The 25897-nt window shown below is 40.5% G+C and overlaps 1 protein-coding gene across 1 annotated transcript in view; it reads right to left on the minus strand.

Moving 5' to 3' along the window:
• pdgfrb (platelet-derived growth factor receptor, beta polypeptide) overlaps positions 1-22731 on the minus strand; it is a 28046-nt gene extending 5315 nt beyond the window's left edge. The window contains exons 1-19 of the mRNA XM_087849345.1: positions 22372-22731; positions 11468-11542; positions 10546-10863; positions 10037-10294; positions 9758-9888; positions 9228-9393; positions 7211-7391; positions 5881-5996; positions 5590-5713; positions 5241-5452; positions 4783-4877; positions 4573-4705; positions 3490-3594; positions 3045-3155; positions 1661-1817; positions 1215-1381; positions 804-916; positions 354-476; positions 20-131 (exon numbers count right to left, since the gene is read on the minus strand). Coding sequence (XP_087705471.1) covers positions 20-131; positions 354-476; positions 804-916; positions 1215-1381; positions 1661-1817; positions 3045-3155; positions 3490-3594; positions 4573-4705; positions 4783-4877; positions 5241-5452; positions 5590-5713; positions 5881-5996; positions 7211-7391; positions 9228-9393; positions 9758-9888; positions 10037-10294; positions 10546-10863; positions 11468-11516 — 2671 coding nt within the window. The 5' untranslated portion in view covers positions 11517-11542; positions 22372-22731. The remainder of the gene's footprint in view (positions 1-19; positions 132-353; positions 477-803; positions 917-1214; positions 1382-1660; positions 1818-3044; positions 3156-3489; positions 3595-4572; positions 4706-4782; positions 4878-5240; positions 5453-5589; positions 5714-5880; positions 5997-7210; positions 7392-9227; positions 9394-9757; positions 9889-10036; positions 10295-10545; positions 10864-11467; positions 11543-22371) is intronic.
• Between the last annotated feature and the right edge of the window lie 3166 nt (positions 22732-25897).

The raw sequence follows: 25897 nt of genomic DNA on the forward strand, positions 1-25897 counted from the left end.
TGAGTGAGCCTGAACTGACCCAGTGTGAAAATCTCCCAAAGAAGAATGCCATATGACCACACATCGCTTAGGGTGGTATACAAATTATGGAAAATGCTTTCAGGTGCCATCCACTTCAAGGGAAGGAAAGTCTGAATAAAAGAAGAAACACATCTTATTAAAGAACCACTGTTCCTAATTTGAAACATGCAACAGTCAGGAGGGCTAAAAGAGTCCAGCTAGAATTTATTTGCTGCTATTAAATTTCTGTTATACGCAGATAAAAAGCCAAAACAGGTGAAAAATTGTCAGAACAGAATAGAATAACTTTCCATAAGTTTTTCCATAAACCACTGTTTTTTTTTTATACTTACGTTGCCTTTAGAGATGTAGTTGGAGTCATGCATGATGTCTCTGGCCAGGCCGAAATCACAAATCTTCACCAGCTTGCCCTCACAGATCAGGACGTTCCTGGCAGCCAGGTCACGATGGACACACTGCGGAGGAGCAAAACGAATATACCTGTTGTAATCATCACGAGGTTGCCACATAAGCACTATTGTTGCTTTTACATATCGTTGCAAATTTGGATGCTGATTAGCCAATCTCTATTTCTTATGTCTTCTTTTGACACAGTCAGGCTACCTGCTTTCTCCAGTTTCTTTTCTCTTTTTAAAATTTTTTTTTACGCTAAACTAAGCTTCCAATTCTTCTCTACATAATCGGAAAATTAAGACTAATTTTCTAATTTTATATTTGTTTAAATGGGCACAAAATGTCAGTTATCTAGAAGGTTGAGATGAGTATTTTATAAAATATCATACGTTCTTAGAGGCAAGGAACTCCATCCCCTTCGCCACTTGGTAGCTGAATCCTAAAAGATCTTCGTAGGTGAGACTGGGAGAGTCGCTGATCACCAGGTCTAATCTGTTGACTCCTGAACACAGTGACAAGGTGAAAGGATCATCAGGAGAAAAAAAAGGAAGGTGATGAACATGAATGAAGACATTGTCTTTTGTGATGGGGGTAAAAAGAGATCAGGCTCTTTATATGTTGCCACATTTGTCTGTACATTATCTCCAGCATTTGATCAGTTAAGAAAACAAGTATTCATTAGTCTATTATATGTAAAGCACTGTGCTTTTCAACCAGAAGTACAGCTTATAGTGGCAGAGTTCATCATCCATCATGGTTAAAGTGATTTTAAAACAGTGGTAAACTGGCTCAAATCAAACCTTGTTCCTGGTAGAAGCCGTGTTGGTAGAGAGCCTCATACGGAGAAGGCTGGATATCTGCATATTTGATGGAATCTATCTGCTCTTGCATGGGAACGTAGACTGAGGGCTCATCTTTGCTCATGTCCATGTATCCTCCATCACTCTCACTTCCGAAAGACACATAGCTGAAGGGATGGAGATATATATATATATTTATATATATTTATTGTGCCTGAGAAAGTGCACTAAACTGACCTTAAAGGCATATTTGTTTATTTATGCTCCTTCATCATCTGAAACTTTACAACAGAAAAATATCCCCTTAGGAATCAATAAAGTATATTTACCTATCTATGAGTAAATGTTTCAAAGTACATCAGAGGAGGTTTTAATAAAAACAACCTCCCACATCATACAAAAAGGCCCTTTGTGCAGCTCTGAAAGATCCAGTTTGCTTCGCTCACCCTTTCCTCTGGCTGAGAGGGGTGCTTCCTCTGGAGATGAGACAGCTGTAGTCCTGGTTTTTCTCAGCATAGTACTGCAGGAACGTGTGCTTGTTCCTGTGCAGGTAGTCCACCAGGTCGCCATAGCGACAGTACTCAGTCACCAGGTACAGAGGGCCTGTGATCAGAGAACAAGAAGTAAAACAATAACAATATTAATACAATATGTTCTTTATACTTTTTGATGTATGATGTATGCCTCATAAAATCAACTATAACTTTCAAAAATATAGAGCTTTTATACAGTACTTTTTCACTGTGTGGTTGATTCTATGCTTTGAGCATATTTAACTGAGGGACTCTCTTTTGCTGCTTCTCTTTGCAAAAGCAGCTGTTCTAGATGTACAAAAAACACTTGTAAGCTCTGATGTGTTACAGTTAATGCACTTGGCTGTTTTCTTTCATTCAGCATTCTTTAAAGAAATTCCACAGCTATTTTAAGTGCAAGACATGCCAACACTCATTAACTCATTATCCAAAGTGCAATGTAATATGAATTCTATAATCTAGAGCAGGAGTTCTCACATTGTTACCCAAAAGGAGTGGGGTGGGAGTAGAATAATGGATACTTTTTTCTATGTTGTAGAGTCAGTAGAGTCAGTAGTGATATGAATATATTCACTATTAGATGTAGCAAAAGTTTACATTTCCAAGGGTATTATTCTGAGAAACCTCTTGCTATAAATGGTAGAGTCACAACTAATACTCAGAAGCATTGCATGCCATTTTAGGGTAAATCAGAGCATTGTTTTAAGAAGTTAGACTTAAGGGTATAGGAAGTCTGGTGAGGTAGTATAAAGAGCCATTTAGAAAGGTCCATTTAGAAAGCATGCTATTGTAAATGGGTTAAACATCAAATTTCTAACAAACAGGCTGGTTCAAAACCTTATTTTTATTTGGTTGCCTAATTTTGTCCATTTTATTATGCTTTCAGTTTCCAGTAGTTTTGTTTTTAATCATGTGTAAGAAAGCCAAGAAGGCTTTTCTATTCCTTTGACCAGTGAAATAAACTTGTTTCTGGGCAAGAAAAACAAACTTCCAAAATTGTAGTTTTCTATATTTAAAAAATCATTTCCTATTAGCCACATTTTCTTACTTAAAAGCACATTTCCTTACTTGTAACCTTTTGTACTGATTATTTTGATGGTAAATGTTCTGTGACTTTAATGTTAAAAACAATATAGGCCAATCCAGCACCAAATGCCACTGAACTTCCCGCCTTTGACTTAAACAAATCTTCACCACTATTATCCGGTACCTTTTGCATTAAACAAAGCTAAAATGAGCAGACAGACATGTGTATCAAAGCAGTTTTCCACAGTTTGTCATTGTGATGCATGCTCACCATGTTTGGTGCAAGCCCCTAGCAAGTTTACGATGTTGAGGTGAGGACCCAGATGACTCATGATCTTTAACTCTGACATCAGGGCCTGAGTTTCACTCCTTCTGGCTGTAGCTGGATGTCAGAAGAGGGAAAAAGAAGGGAAGAAGAAGATGGAAAAATTAGATGCATAAACTTAGGGTAGTTGGAAGTAGTTACAAGAACAAGAGAACTAAGAACCCTGAGAGCAGGACACACTGTGTCTTTGCCAAACTGCTCAATGACCTGTGAGCTACGACTTGAATCAGGCTGGCAAGCAAACTAAAGCTCAGCGGGCTGCTGCTCTCTCTGAGCCCACAGGAATATGGCACTGGTGTCACAACATCTGACAGCTATGCGGGGGTCCATATACTGTTCACACAAATTACGCACATGGCTTTCTGCTTTGTTTTTATATTGTAGGGCTTACATTTCAGCATTTTCACTGCCACCTTTGTGCTGGACTGCGAATGCGTGAGACCATATGCAGTTGCCTCGACCACCCTGCCAAACGCTCCTGATCCAAGAGTGCGACCTGAAACACAAAGAGGAGCTCAGAAGGACAGAGTCTGAATGGGGCCCACATTGGCCCTGCAAAAGTAAGGGAGACCATTTTTAACTAAAATAATAGTGTCAGCAAATGTATGTTATTTTCTGAGGAAGGGAAGATTATTGCAGATAAATAGTATTTATTAAGAGCATATGATGTTTTTCTCGATGTTGAGATGTGTCCTGTTTGTTGGTGAGCAGCTGACTATGAATATGTCAGTCGTTAAACATGAAAGTTTAAAAGCTCTCTGTGAATAGAGCTTTAAAAATGAAGTGCCGCTGGAGCTGATAAGAGACGTTTAACAAGGTTTGTTTAGTATTCCAGTGTCGACTGTTCCCAGACAACACAAACCACCCACAGCACTACAGCTACCGGGCAAAAGCTCCAGTTTAAAATGTCTGTGGAAGCAAATACCTCTATTTAGACAAATAAAAAGTGGCAAGCTGAAAATTTAGCTGCAGCTAACCACGAATTAGTGTCCTCAGTTGACTAGGCTAATTTTAATGCCTAAGATAATAAATATTTGTTCAATCCTCGGTGTGTTGATGCTTTAATAGATTAAAAACTTTGTGCCACATAATTTTTTTCATATTTTTTTAACCGCACATAATATTTTACCATTTATGGAAAACCTCTATTAAAAAGGTTTAATGTAGTGGGAGAAAATTACAAAGACATTTTCTGTTCTGTTTCTTTTTTTCCTTTTTTTTAAACTATTTTTTAATAGTTTAATCTAATTTAATTTGGTTATGCCATTTAAATGTGTTATGATGCTTTACAACTGCTGTTGTCGCCTTTGTTTTAAGCATCATTCGTAACACTGCAATTTCTGATCTTCATTAAGTTGATTGTCCCTAATTTGTATGAACGGGAGCAGATTTAAGTTAAAACTGCACACATGCAAGGTATTAGGATTTCCATCAGGACTATTTTTTTTTAGCTGAGCTTAGCTTATCATCTCACCCAGCACTAGGTGGTCACGACGCATTTCCCAGGCCAGGTCATAGGGCAGGTGGATGGGGTCCACGTAGATATACTCATGTCCATCCTGGCTCACAGATTCTATCACCTTCCATCTGATCTCATAGCGTGGTTTCTGAGAACAAACAGCATTGCTTTTGAAGAAAGGAAAATTGAAAAATGGAAACTAAAAAATGTTTGAGTTTCTCTTACCTTCCTCCAGATTGCAATGAGGATGATGAAAGACATGATAACAATGACCACTAAGGCTAAAACAGCAGCCAACACTGCCACCTGGGAGAAAAGGGCTGCAATAGACAAGAGGACACAGAACATTAGACACAATATAAATAACATGAATCTCCACATGCTGGAAATTAATTTATAAGTATAAATGAAGCTATGTTTTTTATAAGACATACAGTCCACTAAAGGATAAAAAGTTTGCTTTGTGTCTCTATAAACTTATCAGACTTTCCTATAGTGTTTGTGCAGTTTAAGCCAAATACAATTTAATTTAATCCTATATTATCATTTACCCATGTAATAGTAAAGTGGCATAGTCTATATTTATATAATAAAAAAATTACAAACTTAAAGTATAATTTTCTATAATATCCTTTCATCTACCCTAATATATATATACATAAAAAAAATCACATGACACCTACAGCTGAATACCAGTTTGATGTCCCGCCTGCTGATGAGCCCCTCTTGATTGCTGGTCTCACACCGAACTGTGACCTGCTGAGGTGTCTGAAAGGTCAGCTGGCTGCGAACCTGACTGACCTTTCTTGTCTCATTGTAGCTCACGTTCGTATGGATGCTCAGCACCTCTGGCTCTGGTGTCAGCGGCTTCCACACCTCTGTCTGGTTGCTACACCTGCAGAAGAACATTAGATCGGAGGGCGAAATATTTCCAGTCAAAAACAGACGCACTGAAAGTAAAGGGTGTTTTGGTCAGCCCCCTAGTGTTCCTTCTGTGACAGTTCAATGGGGAAATGGGTGGTAGGGACTCACTTGAGCATGCTGCCACAGCTGTACCACTGTATGGTTGGGGCTGGCACCCCTTCTGCAACACAGGTCACCAAGTGTCTTTTCCCTGGGAGACTGTGGTCGGTCAGGTCTTTAATCTGAGCGGGAACTAAACACAGGGTGGCAGCAGCCATTAATCATTGCTGACTCGGAGAAAAACACAATCTGTCCTCAGTTTTTTCCATTCACAAACACCACTTTCAGACAGTCGGTCAAAAAATATAAAACACCACACAAAACACGTGGGAAAGTTTTAACTTAAAAAAAAAGGCTCACCTTGGACCTCCAGGTCAAAGGTCATTTCCTTTAAGTCATCTCCATTGGTAACAAGGACAGTGTAGAGGCCCTTCTGGTCTGTCCTCACCCTCACCAAGGTGAGGACACTGACATACCTGAGGGAAAAGAAATTCATTTTTAAAAAATAAAATTCCTTTTCTTCCAGTACTGAAAATGTTGACTATTTGTCTGGACAAATGTAAATCAAAGCTGACTGGGAAAAAGTTACAAATTTAATCAGATCTACTTTAATAAGAGACAAAACATTCTTAAACCAAAAAGCAGCAACGCTGTTTAAAATGTAAATAAAAACAAAATGCAATGATCCATGTGTAAAATCATTTTTTAAATTTTACTTTTATGTAAAAAAAATTGTGAATTTAAATATTAATTATGTTTTTCATGTTCTGTTGTGAAAAAAAATGTGGTTATATGAAATTTCTAAATCATTGAATTCTGTTTGTATTTACATTTCATACAGCGTTCCAGCTTTTGTGGAAATGGGGCTGAACACTAAATGAACTGTTCTTTAGATATGAGAGCAAACTAATTTCTAAAGTCTTCAAGAGACTTTGTGAGATATGAAAATATTAAGAAGCAAAAACACTGTGCACAAGAAGGACGGGTTTAAATGAAAATATCTGGTAGAAACTCTGTGATGGCACCAGCTGATGAGTTTACACTACACTATAGTGGAATTAAGCTTTCTTTGTTATCGTGTTTGTTGTTTGATTTTTTAAACAACACAAAAGAAGATGTAATGTTTATGATGTACCTCATTATCAGAGGACATGACAGTTTTGTCTCATGTGTTGTACATAGCTGTCAGCATGGAGGTGGTGACCTTGTCTCTCTATTTGTGAACCACTAGAAAAAAAAACATCTTGATGTTTCTTTTTCTTATTTATTACAGCTGGAGACTTCATGGAACTCGTTAACATGGGTTGTTTCTTTCTAACTACCTATCATCATCCCTGCGGTTGATATCTCACTTAGATATTTAATGTGTGTTGGCAGGAATGTGAAAACATGGCCTTCAAATTTAAGCTTTATTTGACATCCGTTTGAAAGACACAACTCAGTAAGTTGTGACAAGCATTTGGTGTTTATGGTTCCTGTGTGATGAACGATGGTGTCCAGCCCTCCAGAGGGTATCGTGTTTCTCTCCGTGGAGACCCTTATCTGGCGATGACTGACAGGAGCAGACTGACCTGTGGAGGCTGTCGCCCTATCATAGGTCCTGTGCTAATTGTTTAAATGTATCAAGGCCGTGGACGTGTTTGGGTGCTTTGTGGTGTGCGTGAAACTAAATACTGGTTGGATGTTCTACCTTATTTCATGCTCTTGTCTCGTGTTGATGATTTTGTCTCCCTTGATGGTGGCGCCATCCTTGGTCCAGTAAACCTGTGGGGGAGGGTACGCCTCCATCGCCACTCTCAGCTCCACGTTCTCTTGTAGCTTGACTGAAATGTTTCGTTGCTGAGGCGGTTTGATGTCCACAAAGCCGTTTTCTAACAAGAAAAAGAGCAACGTATATATGCAATGCACTAAATGTAGTAAATTATTAGAAAACACATGTAGTGACTTATTGATGCATGTGCAAACATTCTGAGAGGTACAGCAAGTATTCTTCAGGAATAGTTCTCTCAGACTACTTAATGAACATTCAAGGTTATTCTTAGATATTGGCGCCTTTTGTTTCATGACAGAGTATCAGCTGTATTCTACAGATGGCTGTAGACTCTCACTGCTCAAGTCCCGTTGCCACTGATTTTCAGTCCAGCTTGTGTGTGTAATTTGGCATACTCGAGTCTTTTCCTCATTTCCTTTCCTAAAGAATGGCTTCTACCACTGAGACCATTATGATGAGGCATCAGAGAACAATAGATGGATCAAATAAAGGCAAAGATGCATCTCTCAGATCCTGCTTCAGGTCTTTGTTGGATTGTTTTCCTATTTCTTAAAGGCATGACTTTCAGGTCCTGTTCATCTGCTCTAGGATATGTTTTAGGCCTGTGTCTTCTCTTTTATTCTTCTCTTATTCAGGTTTCTTCAATTTTTTTAAGGACATGCTGCACATCCTGCTTAGGTATTCCCAGTTTTTGGCTAAAGCCTCTTTGGGAATCACTTTGTCGGTGCAAAAAAGTGCAAAAATACTATTTTATGTCTGTCAAACTGTGTTATCTTTGGAATTTTTCATAGCTTTAACCAGAAATGGTAGCAACAACAACAACAACAACAACAACAACAACAACAACAACAGGATGATGCTTCAAAATACAATTTAAAATTGGACAGAAAATGAGTTGGAAAAGCAGCCGGTATCAAAACAAAAACTTCTTAATTTTCATCTTAAGGAAGCCTGGAAAACTATTACTCAAGACCACTTTAAAAGAAATTCAAAGCAAGTCTGTCTCCTAGGAAGCAAAATATAAAGAAATAAGAGGTGGCTCAAGACTTTTGCACAATACCTACTCTCCACTGATATTTTTGCAACCAAAGATTTTGTCCATGAGAGCAGTGAGACTGAACCAAGACCAAAACTCTGCAGGCCAGAGAATAAAAAGAAAAGTCCTAAAAGGTACTTTCTAGTTTCACATAGCTGGGCACTACTTTTCCCTGTGTTTCTATTCAGACTGCTTTTCTTGGTCTAAGGCTTTTTGATGTGACCATTTCTCTGTACAAAACCATTTATTAAGCTGCTTCTGTACTGCTGCTCTACATTCTTGAACCTCTGTGGTTAGACACTATGCATCTTTTCCACTGAGATGTCCAGTGTCCACCATTAAACTGTCCTGGCCTCCTGTCTCTACTAAACATGGAGCTTGGAGCTTGTATAAATATAACACACCTCAGTGCAGGTGGAATAAGCATTAACTGACCTATACGGCATGCAGTGACGGTCAGGAGACAGAGCATTAAGAGAAGTACCATATGATGAATCCCGCTTACCTTAGCAGCTAAGATGCTGACTTACTGTATGTTAACATTTGAAGTCAAACCCCAGTGACATAAACACTGTGAGTCTAAATATAAAGTTGCTGTACCCACTGATTTACAGCTCTGTTTCTCAATGTATCACTCGAGGGATCCACACCGTGTCAAAAGTTTATTTCACACTTTGAAGAAAAACAAAGAGAAGTGATCTTCATTTCCTTTAAAAGTAACTCCTCTCCAACCGTAACATCCAGAGGTTGACATAATAAGCAGTCTTTCCTATGTCAGCAAAACGTAATAATAATCTGCACAGCATCAGTTTGTTTTACTTTTGTGTCTATGTCTATGTGTGTGTGTGGGAGGAAGGTGGGAGAAAGGTTGGGGGTGTGCAAGGGGGGGTTTTATCTTACCAAGCACAGTGATGTTGACGCTGGCAGAGGCGCTCTGGTCTTGTATGCCCTCATGGACATGGCAGACATATTTTCCACTGTGGTCCACCGTGGCCTGGGAGAAGACCAGGCAGGAGCGCATGCTCGTGGGGGACAGGACATCAGTCAGTGGCTCATAGAAGTCAAGCTTAGAGACAAGTACAAGAATAAGATGTGTTTTAATATCGGACTTTCAGTGAGCTCTTATTTTTGCAGGAAAAGCTGTGAGTTTGTTTTAAAACATGTTCTAATAAAGCCATAAAAATAAAACTTCATCATCAAAGATAAAATGGAAACATTTCAGCTTCGCTGTTATCCAAACAAGGACCTACAGAGACCCAGTTATTACAATACCAGCCTAATGTGAGCTGTGAGTAAAGTTTCACAGCAGAATAAAAACTATGAGGTGTGTCTCAACATCTTGATATAATTTGGGCTTGGTCCAGAGGCCTGAGAGTGATCACAAAGGGAAAACGGAACAATAGCGCTTGTTCTGCTCCACTCCTACTCACCCCTCTATTGGGAATATCCCAAGAAAAATTCACCAGCTCCACTCCGTGCACTGTGCAGTTTACTGTCAGTGGTTCACCCTGCTTCAGGACCGTCTTCGAGGCATTGATGTAGGCGTCAATGGCCTCTGGGACTGGGACGAGAAGAGAAAACACAAGGGAGAAGTGAAAAGGGTGTGGTAATGTAATGTAACTAAACAATAATGTCTGCACTAAGGGTGATCAAGTTATTAAGTTGGAAAGAGCTATTTCTAAAACAAGCTCTTCAACCTGAACACCTACCCACAATGCTGAAGACATAGAAGGCCTGAGACTCTCGCACTTCCTCGTTCAGCTCTCCCCGACACACGTAATTCCTGTCCTCCACCGCCGCCTTGTAGCCCTCACTAGGAACATACACCCCACTTACGGGTATGTCAGTGTCCCTCTCGTGCAAGGTGACAGTGATTTTTGGATTGGTGACCACACAGGGGATGGTGCTTTCTTCACTGGTCTTTGTTACCATGCCGTGAGAGCTCTCTATGAACCACACGTCAGGATCTGCAGACAGACACATTTTTTATGACAAAAAATATTTTTCTATTGATTTACTGCATCTTCCTCAAAGAACTTCCTGGAGGTTTTTCACCCTACTCTTCTTCAGAGCGCTTTCAAAATCACAGTGTTTTCAGAAGCTCTTTATTTACATGCAGCATGGAATTTAGACAGTTTTTTTTCAGTTGTACTGTACAGTTAGCTTTGCAAACTCTAAATCAGGAAGGTAAACCAAAGGTAAGCACACCAGGCCCCACCTGGGACAAACACAGCCACCTCCTCTGTGTCTCGAGTGCGCTGATCAATGCACTGATACACGCCCGTGTGCTTCCAGCTCACATTGAACAACGTCAGAACGCTGGATGTGGCTCCGCTTTGCACGATCTCGTAACTCTGGTGACCCAGTTTAGATGGTTCCAGCTGAAAGTACGGCACGTCGTCCATCTTAAACTTCCACGTGGTCTCCCCTGAGCCGCTGCAGGTAAGGGTAAGAGAGGAGCCCTCGGCCAGAACAAACTCTTTGTCACCGGGCGTGATCTCCAGGCAGCGCAGCTCAGTGCAGAAACACAGCAGAGCTGCAGTTTGCACAGCAAGACAAAAAAAGGTCAGGATGGAGGTCACAGAGACTGCAGCAGGAGGTGAAAGGTTAAATCAACAGTGTTAGTCAGATCCTGCGCTATCTTTAAATGATGAAGGATGTGAGTTGTCTGCAGCAATTTAGTGGGAGGGCGATGACGCCTTGTCATTGATAAATATATTTAAATTGAAAGAGGTGAGTGAATGCATCAGTTGTGTTGTGAAATCCCGCAGCTAATGAATCACAGAAGAATTCGCTGTATTCTTTAAACATTCTGAACACAATGACTTCATACTTACTTAATAAAACCTGAAACATGCTGTCCCCATAATCCTGACCACATGTTTTGCAAATTTAATAAGATATAAGTTATAACCCATTCAATTATATCCATTTTTTATATTAAATTGTTATATTAGATATCCAAATCATATTAATTATGATTTGTTAGAAAAGAGTCCCAGTCTTGCAGTATCTATTTCCCCTAATTGTAAAATACTCCATCCAAACTTAGCTTCAAGCTTCTTGCTTCCCTTCAAATGACTTTTGCTTCTTCTTACACAGTTTCACTTTTTGTTGCTGAAGTAAAATTTAGGCCTCACCTGTAAATGTGACTGACAGGTGGAGCGGGGATGCTGTCACCTTCCTCATCACGGAGGCCTTCAAGTCACTTTGTTCTGCAAAAAGAAAAACAAACCAACAACAAGAGTGATCCTTTTCAGAAGTATTTCGCCTCAACAGTTAAGTGAAAATGAACACAACAGCAAAATTCTGTTTTCTATTCAAATCAATGAAGACAAATCTTGAACAGACTTAACATCTGTCCATGTGAGGATGAGCTTCATAGCATGATGGATTGGTTCCTGCTCTCGCAGGCTCCACAAGGTCAGGTTAAGTGCGAAAATAAATCGTGTGTGTCAGAACAAACTGCGTCAAATGAAAGAGAATGACACCAAACTATGCTCTTTTCCCACTAAATAGAAACAAAAAGTATTGAGTTTGTTATCAGGCTGCTTTCTTTAATAGCGACTGGCCCTCACAGAGAAACTGAGGTACCGATGCAACTCATCAGGTATTTGATGCCTCGCTGCACCAGGACAGAGCAACAATGTCTGGCTCTTTTTGTTCCCGGTTCACCAGCATTCTGCCCGCTAACAAACGGGTCACTGTGTTCGGCTTTGCAACGCGCTCGCTGGCAACAATGCTGCGTCCGAGCTATTCCGCAGCCGTGCTGAGCCATTAATTGGTTTTGCTAAAAACAAAAGTAAAAATGAGGGCAGTCAGAAAAGCTGCTGACAAAGGAGTGCACTTGGAGTTTTGAAAGGTTGCTATGGTTTGGCATTACTAATAGGGTATCGTGTTGTACACCAAAGTGATGTCAGCATCAATGGATTCAGCACTTGGGGGGGTCAGAGTTGACCCATGCTTACCATCATCGAGACTGTTATCAAAGACCTTGAAGTTCTAATTGTACAGCACAGTGAGAGGCCAAAGGAAAGTGGGGAGGGGTGGTTTGCTGTTATGTTTAGGATAGGGGTTAAGGCCTGCAGCACACAGGCGTCTGGAAACAGTTAAGGATGGATCACAGGCCTATACGAGGGTGGGAAAAAGAGAGGGCGGAAGACTGATTCTTGGGAAGAGCGAGGGTGGAGAAGGAAGAGAGGGAGTGAGCCAATGGAAAAATTGTGAAATGTATTTCTAGAAATCGCTCCCCAATTTAACATTTTTATAAGATAATGTACACCAATTGCACCACCTCTATTTTAAGAAACTGGGCCATTTTCCTGCATTACATAATAGAACACATGTTTTGAAGATTACATCTCTCCATCTAATCACGAACAAAAAGGCTTCACGCTTCATTCATCAACTAAATATCTTTGGCAAGACCTCCTTTGCTGTATCCATCGAGCTGCACAAAGTTACTAAAGGTGGTGTTTTGACGTATAAACAAGACGACAGAGCGGATCAGTTTGATAGTGGTGGTGAAGCACAAAAAGTTCTGTGACTAACCCAAGGACATTTACTCAAACCAGATACATGTTGTCTCTCTAAATTAACTGCCTCTGGCACTTCCGCTCCCAAAACGAAAAGCTCACAGCTCTTGAGTTGCTCCAAAAACATGACTGGTCCATTTCCTCCCCTGCCTTCTGCTTCCAATAAAAAAGGGTGAAGGAGAAACAGACAGAGAGAGCAAGAGCGAGTGAAAGAGATGTTATGTTTTTATTGTGTCGTAGTTCATTCACATGTACACGTAAACATTCTTAGTGGCACATAATGGATACTGGATGCATATAATGTACACACAGACACATGCTGTACAAGAGTCCTGTCATACATACAACTTACACACACAGAAACACCCGCCAGACCTCTCCCGCCTTTTCCCCTTTTTGTCACTGATTTGGGTGTACAGTTTACGTTCCCACAGAAAAACTGAAACTTTCCCAGGGCTGTTGATACACTGGGGACACTGCCGGTGATGACGGCAGAAGAGGAGGGGTTACCTCATCCCCGGGGGACCCCGGCAACATGCGACAAGGTCCGGTCCGCCGTGGAAGCCATACATCAGCACTCTACAAGTACTAGTAACCTCAGTGTCAACGATAGCGACAACAGCCAAACGCAGAGATGCCAAAGGCATGTGTCTTTTGGCAGTATGAAAACAAAACAAACAGCTCTGTGACTGGCTGCTGCTGATATGTTTGCTAAAACAAGCCAAACTGGTACATTAAGGGCTACTACAGGATGTGAATTCACATCTAAAAATCAAACAACAGAGATCATGCTGAGATTAACAAGAGTCGAGGTGTTTTCATTAGGCTTGAGAAGGGACAGAAAAACAATGTTTGGTTGTTCCAACACTAGTTGATGGGCATTGGGACAACATGACCAGAGAAAAGAAAAGCTACTTTCAGCTGCCCCCATACTCACAGGAGTCACTACAGTGGGTGTTTGATTGGTTAAAGTTCTTATGCTGGATCATCTTCCTGAACCTTTTTGTGCTTTCTTCCAGGTTCAAACCAATTATCTTTTGCTTGTTAAGCAAACATGTAAACCACTACACTGTGGAGCCACTGACCTCAAAGTGGGATGTGCTCTCAAGGATCATGGCCCAAAGGAGTCAGAAGACCACTTACACAGGAGTTAGGAGAGTGAACATTACCACAGGAGGAATACTTTTAACACTGAGATTAATGCTCATCTTTGCCTTGGTCAGATCTTTGTGTGAGATGGGAACAAACAGTGTTATGAAGTCTTAAAAGGGTCAGGCCACTAGTAAATCTGCCAAGAATGCTTGGCAACCTTTCAGAGATGTTATTAAAGCACTTGGTAACAGTTTGATCCCTGAACCACAGGACAGCTCTTTGTCAGCACCACAGAGACAACGGAGTCATTTACAGTAAGAAAAGTCCATAAACTAAGTGAAGGGCTTCTCAATCTGAGAATTAGAACGTGTAGAGGATCTTAAAGGATCTCAAAAGCATTTTTCTAACCCAGATGTTTATTGGTGTCTTTTGAATCTTTGAAATGGTATACTGCATTCCTGTAGTAATCTTGTAGGTCTGGAAAAAACAACAACAACGAAAAAACAAACAAACAAAAAACCACAAGTGATGTTTGTGTTAGTGATGGCATAGTAATCACAATGGGGGATAAATTCTTATCACTCTGCATGAGGTTTCTCACAGATGCTTGGGAATTTGGTGGCTGATTGACCCTTCCCAGTTTTCATAAACAATCCTGCTACACTCAAAGTGTCACCAGCTAATGAGGAAGAATGCTAAAGTCAACCTCCTTGGGATGCACGCAGCCCACGCTCAGCCTCAGGATTCAGCTAAGAGTGTAAACGCCAGTCCCCAGCACCCCGTAATCCCACTCCAGGGATTATCTATATATACTGTAGCTCCATGTTTCAGTTAAACATCTGGCAATGATAAAGCAGTCCTTGATGAGGTGGGAACGACTGTCAGAACCACGTTTGTAGCAAACTGTTTGCTTGACCGTCTCCCGAGCGGGGGTAAGCTTGCACTTGGAAAAAAGGGAGGGGGGGAAAGTGTAATCTCTAACAAAAGAGAAGGATTTTTGAAAAGCCTCCCAAAGTGCAGCTGGAAGGCTCCGACTTCCTGTTTCTGGGAAATTTTGCGGTCTTGAGTGGGTGTTAACCGAATGTGTGTCATGGACACAGAAGACCATCACAACCACCAATCCAAATAGGCTCAGAAGCAACAATCAGTAGAAATCTGACAGCAATAAGACTTCTACAAGGAGGAAAAAAACATCTTTGATTCACAAGCTTCACAGGCAAAAGATGTAAACTCATCACCAGATATGAAAAACAACAGAGAAACAGAAACAAAACAACGGCAGGCAAGAATAGACCAATTACACCAATGACAAAGCATGACAAACCATTAACACACCACAAAAAGAACTGCACACATCACCAGACCAGACAGTGGGATAAACAGCAAAGGGAGCACGCAAACATACGGAATATACCTTATGGGTAAAACCACATCAAAGAACGGAGTGAGCCAGCAGAAGGCGCACACACGCAGACTTGCATCACAGACTGTGATGTTTACTCTGCTGAAGTGCCCAGGAAGCCACCATACAAAAAAAACAAACTTCTCCAATTTAGCAGTCACATCTTTCCAATGAAAACAATTATAGCTCAGAATGTGAACTATTGCTGACAATCAAGATTTTTATAGGGCATGCAGTGTATCATTAGACTATCTACAGTGCAGAATAAATGCACATGCCACATTTGTCTTTTTTAGTTTTTGTTTTTCGAAGGATGCAACGTTTTCTTGACGTATCTCTGAACAGCAGGACTTGGCAAGCTCTGTGGGAAAAAACTGACCCAGTGATTCTTTGTTAAAATAAACCTCCATTTTTATCACTCATCTTGAACTGATCATCCCCCTGAGGCAAACCTTCTGGTCTCTCTGTAGCAGACCCATGATGCACTGTTCCCACCCCAGGCGGCCTCAGTGTCCATCAACTCCAATAACTCCAGTATCACTAATGCACACTTTGTACATTACAGGAGCTGTAAAAATGATAGCACAATGAAGCCCTATGAAAGGTTTGGCTACAATCTCATATAACTGATTTTTAGCAGGAACTGCTTTTGGAGATTGTGTGAAACTTCATACTTTTTGATCTACAAATACAACTGCAAAGGAAATTTTTCTTTTCTTTGATTTGTAGTATAATTTTGGAAGAATATATTACATTTAAAGTAACATTAATTAATGTTATTGGCAACCAGGGACCAGCAGAAAAAAGCAGCTAGACACAAGCAGCTAGGATGTCCTTTGATGATTACGTAAAAGAAAATAAGTGCAGTGCAATTAATCTTAAGACACAAATTAAAATGCTATAAAAATACAACAAAATTTATTTTTTCTTAATTTCTAGTGAAATGTGCATCTTATATCTACATTTGTAAATAAAAGATTACCAAAGTCTACAGAGGTCGCATTATGCTATCAAAAATAAATGTTTAAGTTCAAAGTAGAAGGGAAAATATTATTTTTAAACTCTGAGATCATCTTCTAGCAAACAAAGAAAAAAAAGATATTGTAATGCTACAGGCATTAGATCCAGGGTCAAATTACCGAAAAAGGAAATGAGACTCTTCTTTCAGGGATCACAGAGGACACTGACCACCAGGGTATCTGGTGAGATGACCTGCTCTTAACTGGGAGGAGAGTCCTCGTGTCTCAGAAAGCACTTGAAAAAATACCATAACATGCTTAAAAGTGGCATACTAGAGTTAATACTTTGGCCTGTAATCAGTGATTCCCTTCAAATTCGGGGACCCGTCTCTTTATCAATTGCCAAGACTCTTCCCTGAAAGGCTTCAAGTTGTCTGATCTGCACTTTGCAGTGCACGTTGATCAAACATACTGGCTGTGACTCATGATGTTTACTCAGTTATTCCAGAAGTGTTTCATTCATGCACTGCACCCCTGAACTCCTCAAGACATTGGAAGACCACTAAGAATAATGATGTCTGAATCCAATCCAGTTTTATTCATATAGAACTTTGTACATTACACCAAAACATCAAACAGCTAATTCTCAACCTAATATGGGCAGAGACGACTCCAGAGAAAAAAGCACACTTGCCCCTGGTATTCAGTTTAATCTTAGAGACTCCACAAATCTCAACAACCTTGATGTGAAATGTGTAGTCAATAGCTCAGCCATATATCTTGGTGCTGATTTAAAATAAATAAAAATGTTAAAAGAATCCTAAAACGACTGGGGAGTCAGGGGAAGGAGGCTGAGTGGAAAAGGTGCTCCTCTTTATAAGTATTTGATTAAAGATTAGCAGCATTTTGACAATTGTGCAAATAAAATGTTGTTAAGGAAGTGTAACTCTTCAAATGAGTTGTAAAACTGATAAGATTTCACCTTGGATAAAAGCCTCTGTGAGAGAATTCATCTCCTTATCTAGTTTAAGATCAGACTCAGGTTTGACACTTAAGGTTGGTTATTGTGGGTTTTACATATGGCCCAAGTCCAAGAGAGGATCAGCACAATCACCACTGGGTCTGAACACAATAGCCTTAATTTTACTTTCACTGAAATATTAAAAAAATTAAGCATATCGATGCTTTTATGTCTTGATATCATTTCTTTTTACTGAAATGTAAATTTGCAGATCATCTGCATAAAAATGACAAAAGAAGACTTTACCTTATCATTCCCCAGGTTAAAGTCCATATAATCTCCTACTGAGTCCACGTGTGAATAAAGCGGTTTTACTGCCCGGAAAATTTGCATGCCCTCCTCAGCCTCGGCAGAAAGCTTAGAGCACACAGGGAGCAGCTCTTAAACGTTGGTCTGAATCAGGGTCACTTTCTTAAAAGATATAACTGCACTTTTTGAGTGTCCTTCCAGTTGATCTCATCTATCTAATTTTAGCATCTTTAACAAACTAAACAAATTTAATCTCTTACCTCTCACTCACTGATGATCTAACAGTTGCCATTTGCCAATAATGCACACGTCATACCCCACATGTCTTTCCACTCCAGAGCCTTTGGTGTCATGATGTATTTTCATGCCAGCCAACTTGTATAAAGGGCATTTTTTTGTGTTTTTGTGGTCATGACTAAAAAAGGTTCTTCAGATGTGTGACTCACTTGTTCTGACCTCAAAGTAGGTTTCACTATTATGCAGCAGGACACTATTAGAAAACTGTTAGACTATTAGAAAAGTCTCTGCCGGACAAAAAGTGCTTGTAAGCTGAAACTTAAAAAGCTACAGCTGCACCGAAACCATCTCAAGTTTGCATTATCAGCACTGAAAAATCTGCCTAGTACTCCTGTAACAGGTTTCCTTCTGTTCGGTATTTGGACACAGTGCTTGTGAGGTCTTATCACAGAAACCAAAGTAACTCTATACTCATGCTGAGGCAACACATGTTTGGGAGACTGTGGATTTTGGTTCAGTGCCTTTTAAACAGAGTTGTAAATGCTGTGTGTAGTGGCAGTCGGGGGAGATGTAAAGAGCTTCTGTGTGAAACCCATGGATGTAGAATGACAGCCTTAGATGTGGCTAGCGTTTGAGATCAATTTAATGACTTTTTAGGAACCAAAATGAAGGAAAAAGGGATTACGACTTACAAACTTAAGCAGCCTCTGTCATTGAAGTCAGTTTTCCTCTTTCAAATCAGCTGGATGTGATTTTGTCACTGCCAGTCAACTCAATAAAATTGCTTATAGGGTATACAGATACATGCAGCTCATGCAGATACATTTGCTAGCATAAGCAACACAACATCCTTCAAAGATTTTCCTCCAAAAACGTCTCCACCCATGTTCATTGTGGTACCCTCCTTTCTTGCTGCACGATATGAGACCCCCTGCCTCATGAGAAATGAAGTACGCCTACACACACTTCCAGTCCCTGCACTCCCTCCCAAAAAGAAAGAAATTGAAACAGCTGAATACAATTAGGACTGACTGACTTTAAATTCCATCTGTTTACCCCAAAAAAAAAAAAACAACCCAAGGAGATGGGAATTTCATTTGGATAACTTATGCTATTTGTGCATAAATTCTGTAATTTTAACTGCTGTGCAGTTTCCCACATTTTTGTGTCTTGCTTTCAGTGAAGCTAAACTGTGCAGATTAACTTAACAAAATGCTCCTTCATTTTTAACTGTGCAAAATATTCTTATCTCACAAAAGACTGTTTTCCTTTATCCTCCTTTCTCATTGCACTGTATCACCATTTCCAACATGTTTTTGTTGGAAAGAGGACAGAACAAACTCCAGGGAGAAAGCCTGGTGCTTTAAACGAATCTGATGGAGACCAAAACTTCCTGTTGAAAGTAAGCCTGTATTAATCCTTATGCAATAAGTCCAGAGAGGAACTCATAATCAACACTCATACAAGGTTGGACACAGCTGTCAAGTCATTTACTTGAGTAAAGGCAGGAAAATCAATAAAAAAAGACCACATTATAAGTCAAAGTCCTACACTTTAAATAAAAGCTCAATATTTTGTGAAATAAATATTTTTCATCTTTTGCAAAGAGTTCAGTGAAAACATTAATGCAACTCTTGGGGTACTGATTAGCTTAGCTTAGCACATAGACTGAAAACAAGGGAAAGATGTAGTGGACCTTTCTCATGAGTTTCTTGGTTTTACACTTATTTAAGCTTTATTTATCTTTTTTTTTACACTATATTTTTGTAATATGTGCATTTAGTGTAGTTTTGCATTTAAAGTGTATTGTGGTTTTATGTAAATGAATGATATAAATTTTGTTTTTGCACAAGCCCAACAAAAGACAAGGGTTGGAAATAACCCATAGGTATAAACTGTGTGCAGCACATCAGTCCCATGCTCTATACTGGCCTCATGTCAAACTGTATTTAGTTACATAAATAAATAAAAAATATTTATTTCACATATTCATCAAAAGCTACAACATGCTCATTTGTGTTGGGCTGTTATTTCCCTTTAGCGACAACTCAGCAGCTGTTATTAGATCTTAGTTAAAATGTTACTAAATCTTGATCTGAGGAAACCTGGAACGTGACTGGGTGTTTACAACGAGATAAGTCATTAATGAGGAAGTAGTCTCTTAATAGTCTTCTAGTAATTTTCTGCACTGTATTCACAGTGCAATGTTTTTTTTGCATGATTATGACACCTTTCTTCGCGATTTTAGGCTGATCCCCTTCCAAAAGTTTGCTATTGTGCGACAAGAGTATATATATAATAAATCAAATGAATGTTTCCTCAATGAACAAACTCACTTCCTGTCTTAAGATGAGATGCAGCTGCCTGACAGCTCTGTGCGAGTGGGAGGGAAACAATGAGGGGGGAGGCCAGATGGACAGCCATACAGGATGCTTTACTGCAGCACCACTTGGTGCTTTTCATTAAAGCTGGGTGACTCAAGCATAAAATTTAAGTGCAGCATGAAAGAACCAGCGACGTACAAAGAGGCTCTAGACTGATTGTGTTAAGAAAAGCAACAGCTCATTCAAAAAATATTGGTGGTGGATAATGAGTAAGCCAATGAGTGTCCACCAGGGGATGACTCAGAGTTTGTTCTGTGAATCTGAAAAACGAACCAATCCGTGTCACGATAACATGATGTGAGAGTGTGTAAGTATTTTAACTCAGTGTTTCCTCTATAAACAAGTTTTTTTAGATGAGGGTTGCTCAACTTTGAGTTGAAATGAAAACAGGACAGAATGGGATCAGTATTTTTCAAAAGTTGTTGTTGAGCTCAAAATGTTACACATATGCACATGTGAGTTAAATCAGACTCCTGGCATGTTTTCTGCATGGTCATAATGTGAAGCACATTTTCTCAAAGCTGCTGGCATGCAGAAGGCCTAGAGAGCCAGGAAACAGCTGATGTCGACGGATTAGGTCTGGGCCAGGGGGAATGGAGCCGGCTGGGCTGCACTTCATCGGGGCCGTAGAGGAGCACTCCGCTGGAGTACATACCAGCAGCCTGACGCAAGACAGGAAAATCCCCACTTGTCAGAGTCAAAATTAAACTTTTGTTTGCAAATCTTACAATAAAGATTTGTCACAGCTGATCTAGTGTTTTATAAGTTGGTGCCGTGAAAGTAGAAGCCGACTTTAAAGCTATGAAACGAATGCAATGCAGTCTAGCACCATTGATGGTAAAGGTATGACATGCATGCAGTCTTCCAGCGGTTCATCTACAAAAACAATGCCAGACAGTGCCTGGAGTGAAACATCCACAGCGCCAGAGAAGATCAAAAACTTCAAAAGGACACTCCTGTCTGTAGAGGAGGAGAAGAGCATCCACAAAACACATGCCAACAACATTTTGATTACAGCAGATGCCAAAAAGGTCCCCTGTATGCAGAAGATGAATGTGCAGCTAACGAACCCAACAACTTAAATACCAAAGTCACCATACACAACAGTCAGGCGGGAAGGCTTTCAGGTGCAAAACACGTGTTGGAATATACTGAAAAGACATGTATGCCACATGTGTCACAGCCATTAAAATGGCTCACAGTGCTACAATATAACTCGTTCCAGCTACTAAAATCTTCTGATGAACAGGAAGCGATGATTCAACTAATTATGCCGGCTCGACTCGGCATTCTTGAGATGAGACCAGGTTGCTGGTTTTACGACATATCTACATTACAAAAGAGAGACTGAGTAACACAATTAAAAATTTAGGGTTGTATGTGTTAACACTTAAAGGGAATTCCTCCAAAGAGGATGCTGTTGACAATGATAGATGCTGGGTCTGATATCGGTTCACAGCCATGGCTCTTCAATGAGCTTCTCCATGAATCAATGCAGAGAAGATTGAAAAGGGAGGAAAGTGACCGATGGTTTAGTGTTGAGGACCCCCGGTTCACTCTGGGTGACTGAAGAGGGCTGTACAAACAAGCCCTTTAGCAGCGAAGCACAAAGTGGAGAGCGTACAAACAGCTTGTACTATAAACCCTACTGTGTTTGTGTGTACGCTAGACCCCGGGACACCTTGTCAAATGCACTCTGTTAGTGGGAAAATAAACAATGTTAAAGTTGTCCAATGTGAAAGTGTCAAACAGTTGCTGTGTACAGAGATGCAAGCCATCACTATGCTGATGTTTGAACAGGTTGCTTACGCTCTTTCACGTAGCGTTGCAATGGCTGTTGTGTATACACACACACACAAGTATGTGGGTAACGAACACCACCAAGAGACAGCAACAACATCACAAAGACATACAGTTGTTCTCTTGTCAAATCGAATCAGATTTTTTTGTTTAAAAAAGCTATATGAAACTTGGGTCCAGTGTTCAGGATGAAGTGCGTCTGTGTCAGATGGCTGTGGAACTCAATTTGTCACAGTGGGCTTCCCGTACAGGATAAGTGAATTTTCACCACTTCGTACAGCCCTTTTTTACTTCTGCCAGCAGCTGTCGAGCAGCTGGAACTTATACTAAAATACTTGACGGTGACAGAGAAGTATGCTTCTTACCTTCAGACGAACCCCAGAAGCACAGAAGAATCTTTCCTCTTTGACCAAGAAGGTTGCCGGCCAGCAGAAGGAAATTGGAGAGACTTCCAGTGAGATGTCTCTACAGGGGCTGCTGCTTCAAATGTATAGATCCCTCTGATGTTCACTCTGAGGTTAATCTCTCCTGTCCCAGGAGTCCGTTGGAGGAGGTACTGCAGTGAGCCTGGCTGTTTGTTTAGTCAAATCACATCACCACGGGTGTCTCTCTCTCTCTCTCTCCTCTCTCACACTCAGAAAGAGTGTTCTAAGAAAAAAAAAAAGTTCCCAACAGAAACATGCACACACAAACTGTGCACACTCCACCCCTGACAGATCCACACTAAGCAGAGCGTCAGTGTCCACCCCTGCTGAAGCTGAGAGAGAGCAGGACGAGGGAGAGGAGGGAGGGAGCAGTGAAACAGAGCTGAAGCAGAAAGCAAGAAGTTTCTAACAGGGCGACGAAACTTCAAAATACAAATCCAGTTCTGCTTGTTGTTCTAAGGTAGAGGCTCAGAGGTCTGAGCCGGAGCGATTTGTTTATGAATGGAGTGGAGGTGAACTGAGACTGTCTCTATTGGCAACGGCAATCTGGACCGCATCTAACCCCCTTCCATAAAACAACAAACACAATAAAAAGGAGGAGAAAGAGTGAGAGAGTGAGTGAGTGGCCCAGCCAGGAGAAAAAAAAAGGTTTTGGCAGCGCTGATTGCACCCTGCTTTGGAAACAAACATGGAAGTCTCAGTTTCTCAGGAAAAATAACTTCCCTTACATAATCACACTCTTAAAAACAGGTATAAAAGTGGTTAAAAGTGGGGACCTTAGCTTTAGTGAACCAACTTTTTTTTTTACATCGCTTTTTACATCATATTTTTTTCACGTGTTTTCTTTTTCCCCTGCATGAAATAACTCAACACCTCCCACCATCCCCACCCCCTCTTTCTCCCCTTTTTTCCCTTGGCCTTTTATCCACTCTTTTATAAACACAAGCAAAACCATGTAAATATGTCTGCTCTCAATACTAGCTTTCTTCCTAATTCAATCCTTTCCCAGGATATGAGAGGATGATCTGAGATTCGCTACGCAACACTGCAGCTGAATAAAGACCTGTTCTATCTAACAAGCAGGTCGGGGCAGAAGGGGGGGGGGGGGGGGGGAACAGGAGCTAAATTGGAAACTAACATGTTCTCCTCTAATTGAGAGGGTAAATCTAAAAGACCTGCTCGCACTAATTAGAGTGCCAGCAAGGCCCCTCCAGTTATTAGATAGGAGGGGAGCAACACCACACAGGGACAGTTCCTCCTTTTACATCTTTCTAATTCTACCTATGTAATTAGCACCTACTTGCAATAAACCTGCTCTAAATCCACTTATTTGAGCTCTTGAATCTATTTGTAGGCGTTTCATTGCTTGTAATGTCAATAAAACTGTAGACCCAAAAGATAAAAAGGCAGTAATACAGCAATAACGTGCTCGTCAGTCACGTATGTAAACACTCATGCACACACAATTCTTTATCAGCATGAGATGTATAATTTTAGCATCTTTTTACAATGCAGTGCTGGAGAGAGTCCACAACGGGATGTCTACTGCTCTATATATGGCAGCAGTCCTTGTTTACCCCCACAGAGTGGAGCAGCTCTTAACAAGTGGGATTCCAAAATATTCTGCCTCAACAATACTGAGTCTCTTCAGCCTGTCAGCAGCTAACAAGTAGTTTCTCTCACTGCTGATCTGCATTAGTGTTATAGCTTGAGTGCAAAGCAGTGCAAACACGCTATACGCTTGTTTTCCTACTGGGTTTCAGGAAAAGGTAAAAGTTACACCGCTGTGTTTGTCAAGTACAGGCCATTATAGAGGTACAAGAGTTGAGACAAAGACCTGTAGAGGCAGGGAGCATATATACTCTAGACCTGGAGCTGAACCTGCTGGACCTCTGATAGATGAAGACTGACGGAAATGTTTGAACTACGGCTGCCTCCATTTTAAGTTGTCTGGATAAAGGATATATGACTTTGGGGCACCTTAAAGCTTGATTTCGGCAATGTGATCTGGGACTAAATCTGAGAATGAACCACAGTTATAAGACATTCGAGATAGACGAGATAGCAAAAATCAAGAAGAAGCAATACAACATAAAACATCATCATAACAGCATCATCACATATGCGATAATAAAACACGATAACAAAAGGACCCGAAGAACACAGCCTTACAAGTCAGCTGATATTTATTTGCAGGGCTTTTATTAGAGCAGCCTTCCAGTTGCCTTTGTTGCTCCACACCACACACAACAACTCCTGTCAAGTCTCAGCAACCTACTGAAATAGGTAAGGCTAGCTGTGTTGGTCAACCTCCCCTAACGCCATTTCCTGAACCCTTTACTCCACCCCCCCACCCCCCCCCCCCCCCCCCCCCCCCACTGCAGCTGATCTGCAAACTACACCCCGCCGCAAACACACATCCATCCACTTTCTTCTGGAGCCTATCCCACCTGATATACACCAAAAGACGACATACAACTTGGTGAAGCTGCTATCACTCGCTAAGACACAGAAACAGACAGCTCACATTCACACCTAAAGCCAACCAGTTAACATAAGATGCATGACTTCAGATTGTGGAACTGTGTACCCACAGAGAACCCATGCAACCATGCAACGACAGGAAAACCTACAAACTCCACAAAGAAAGGCCCCAGCTGTGTGCTGGATTCAAACCCAGAGGTTCCTTCCGTGAAGCAATATTGTTAACAACAACACTGAAATGGTTAATCCATTAATCAACTAGTTTATTGTCAGACTCAGCAACTACTTTACAAACTAAACCAAAAACAGAAAACCTTCTATGGTTCCAGCTTCTCCAGTGCAAAAGAGTTTCTGCTTGTCTTTGCCAAATGTTGTGATCAATTTACAAATATTTAGTTTAGGGCTACTGTTCAAATGGAACGATTTGTTTCATCGGTTACTTCAAGAACTAGTTATGGGAATGAATGAGGTTACTGGAGGAGAAATGACAGAAACTACATCCGCGCCCTCTCTCTACACTCACATCTTAGTGCAATTTAGTTGCATGGTGTCTAACACATTGTCAAAAAAGAGAAGACAAAGTGGGACAGACAACAAAACAACAATGCATTGCTATCTATTTTGCATTTAGGGAGTGTGGTTGGCTTAAATTTAAACTAAATATACAACTTACGATGCTGACTGTTAAGGGTAAAACATTCCCTATACCAGCTCTCTTTTTGGAGTGGTGATTTTTGAATAGATCAAAAAAGGAAACAGGCATCTTAAGGTTAAACAGATTTAAACTAAATCTCTATATATGGAATTATAACTATACAGTAATGGAAATGTTCAGGGTTTATCAAGGTCAAACGTTACTTTGTACATTAAGACATACCCTCATAAGTGCTTTAACCACATTTATTTATTTTCAGGCAAGCTGGCTTGCATTGTGGTCGCCATCAATGTATTTCAAGCGTCGGATGATATGTTTTCATGTTTA

Source organism: Neolamprologus brichardi, chromosome 2 (genome assembly GCF_056152115.1).
Source record: "Neolamprologus brichardi isolate AB-2024 chromosome 2, ASM5615211v1, whole genome shotgun sequence".
Classification (NCBI taxonomy): domain Eukaryota; kingdom Metazoa; phylum Chordata; class Actinopteri; order Cichliformes; family Cichlidae; genus Neolamprologus; species Neolamprologus brichardi.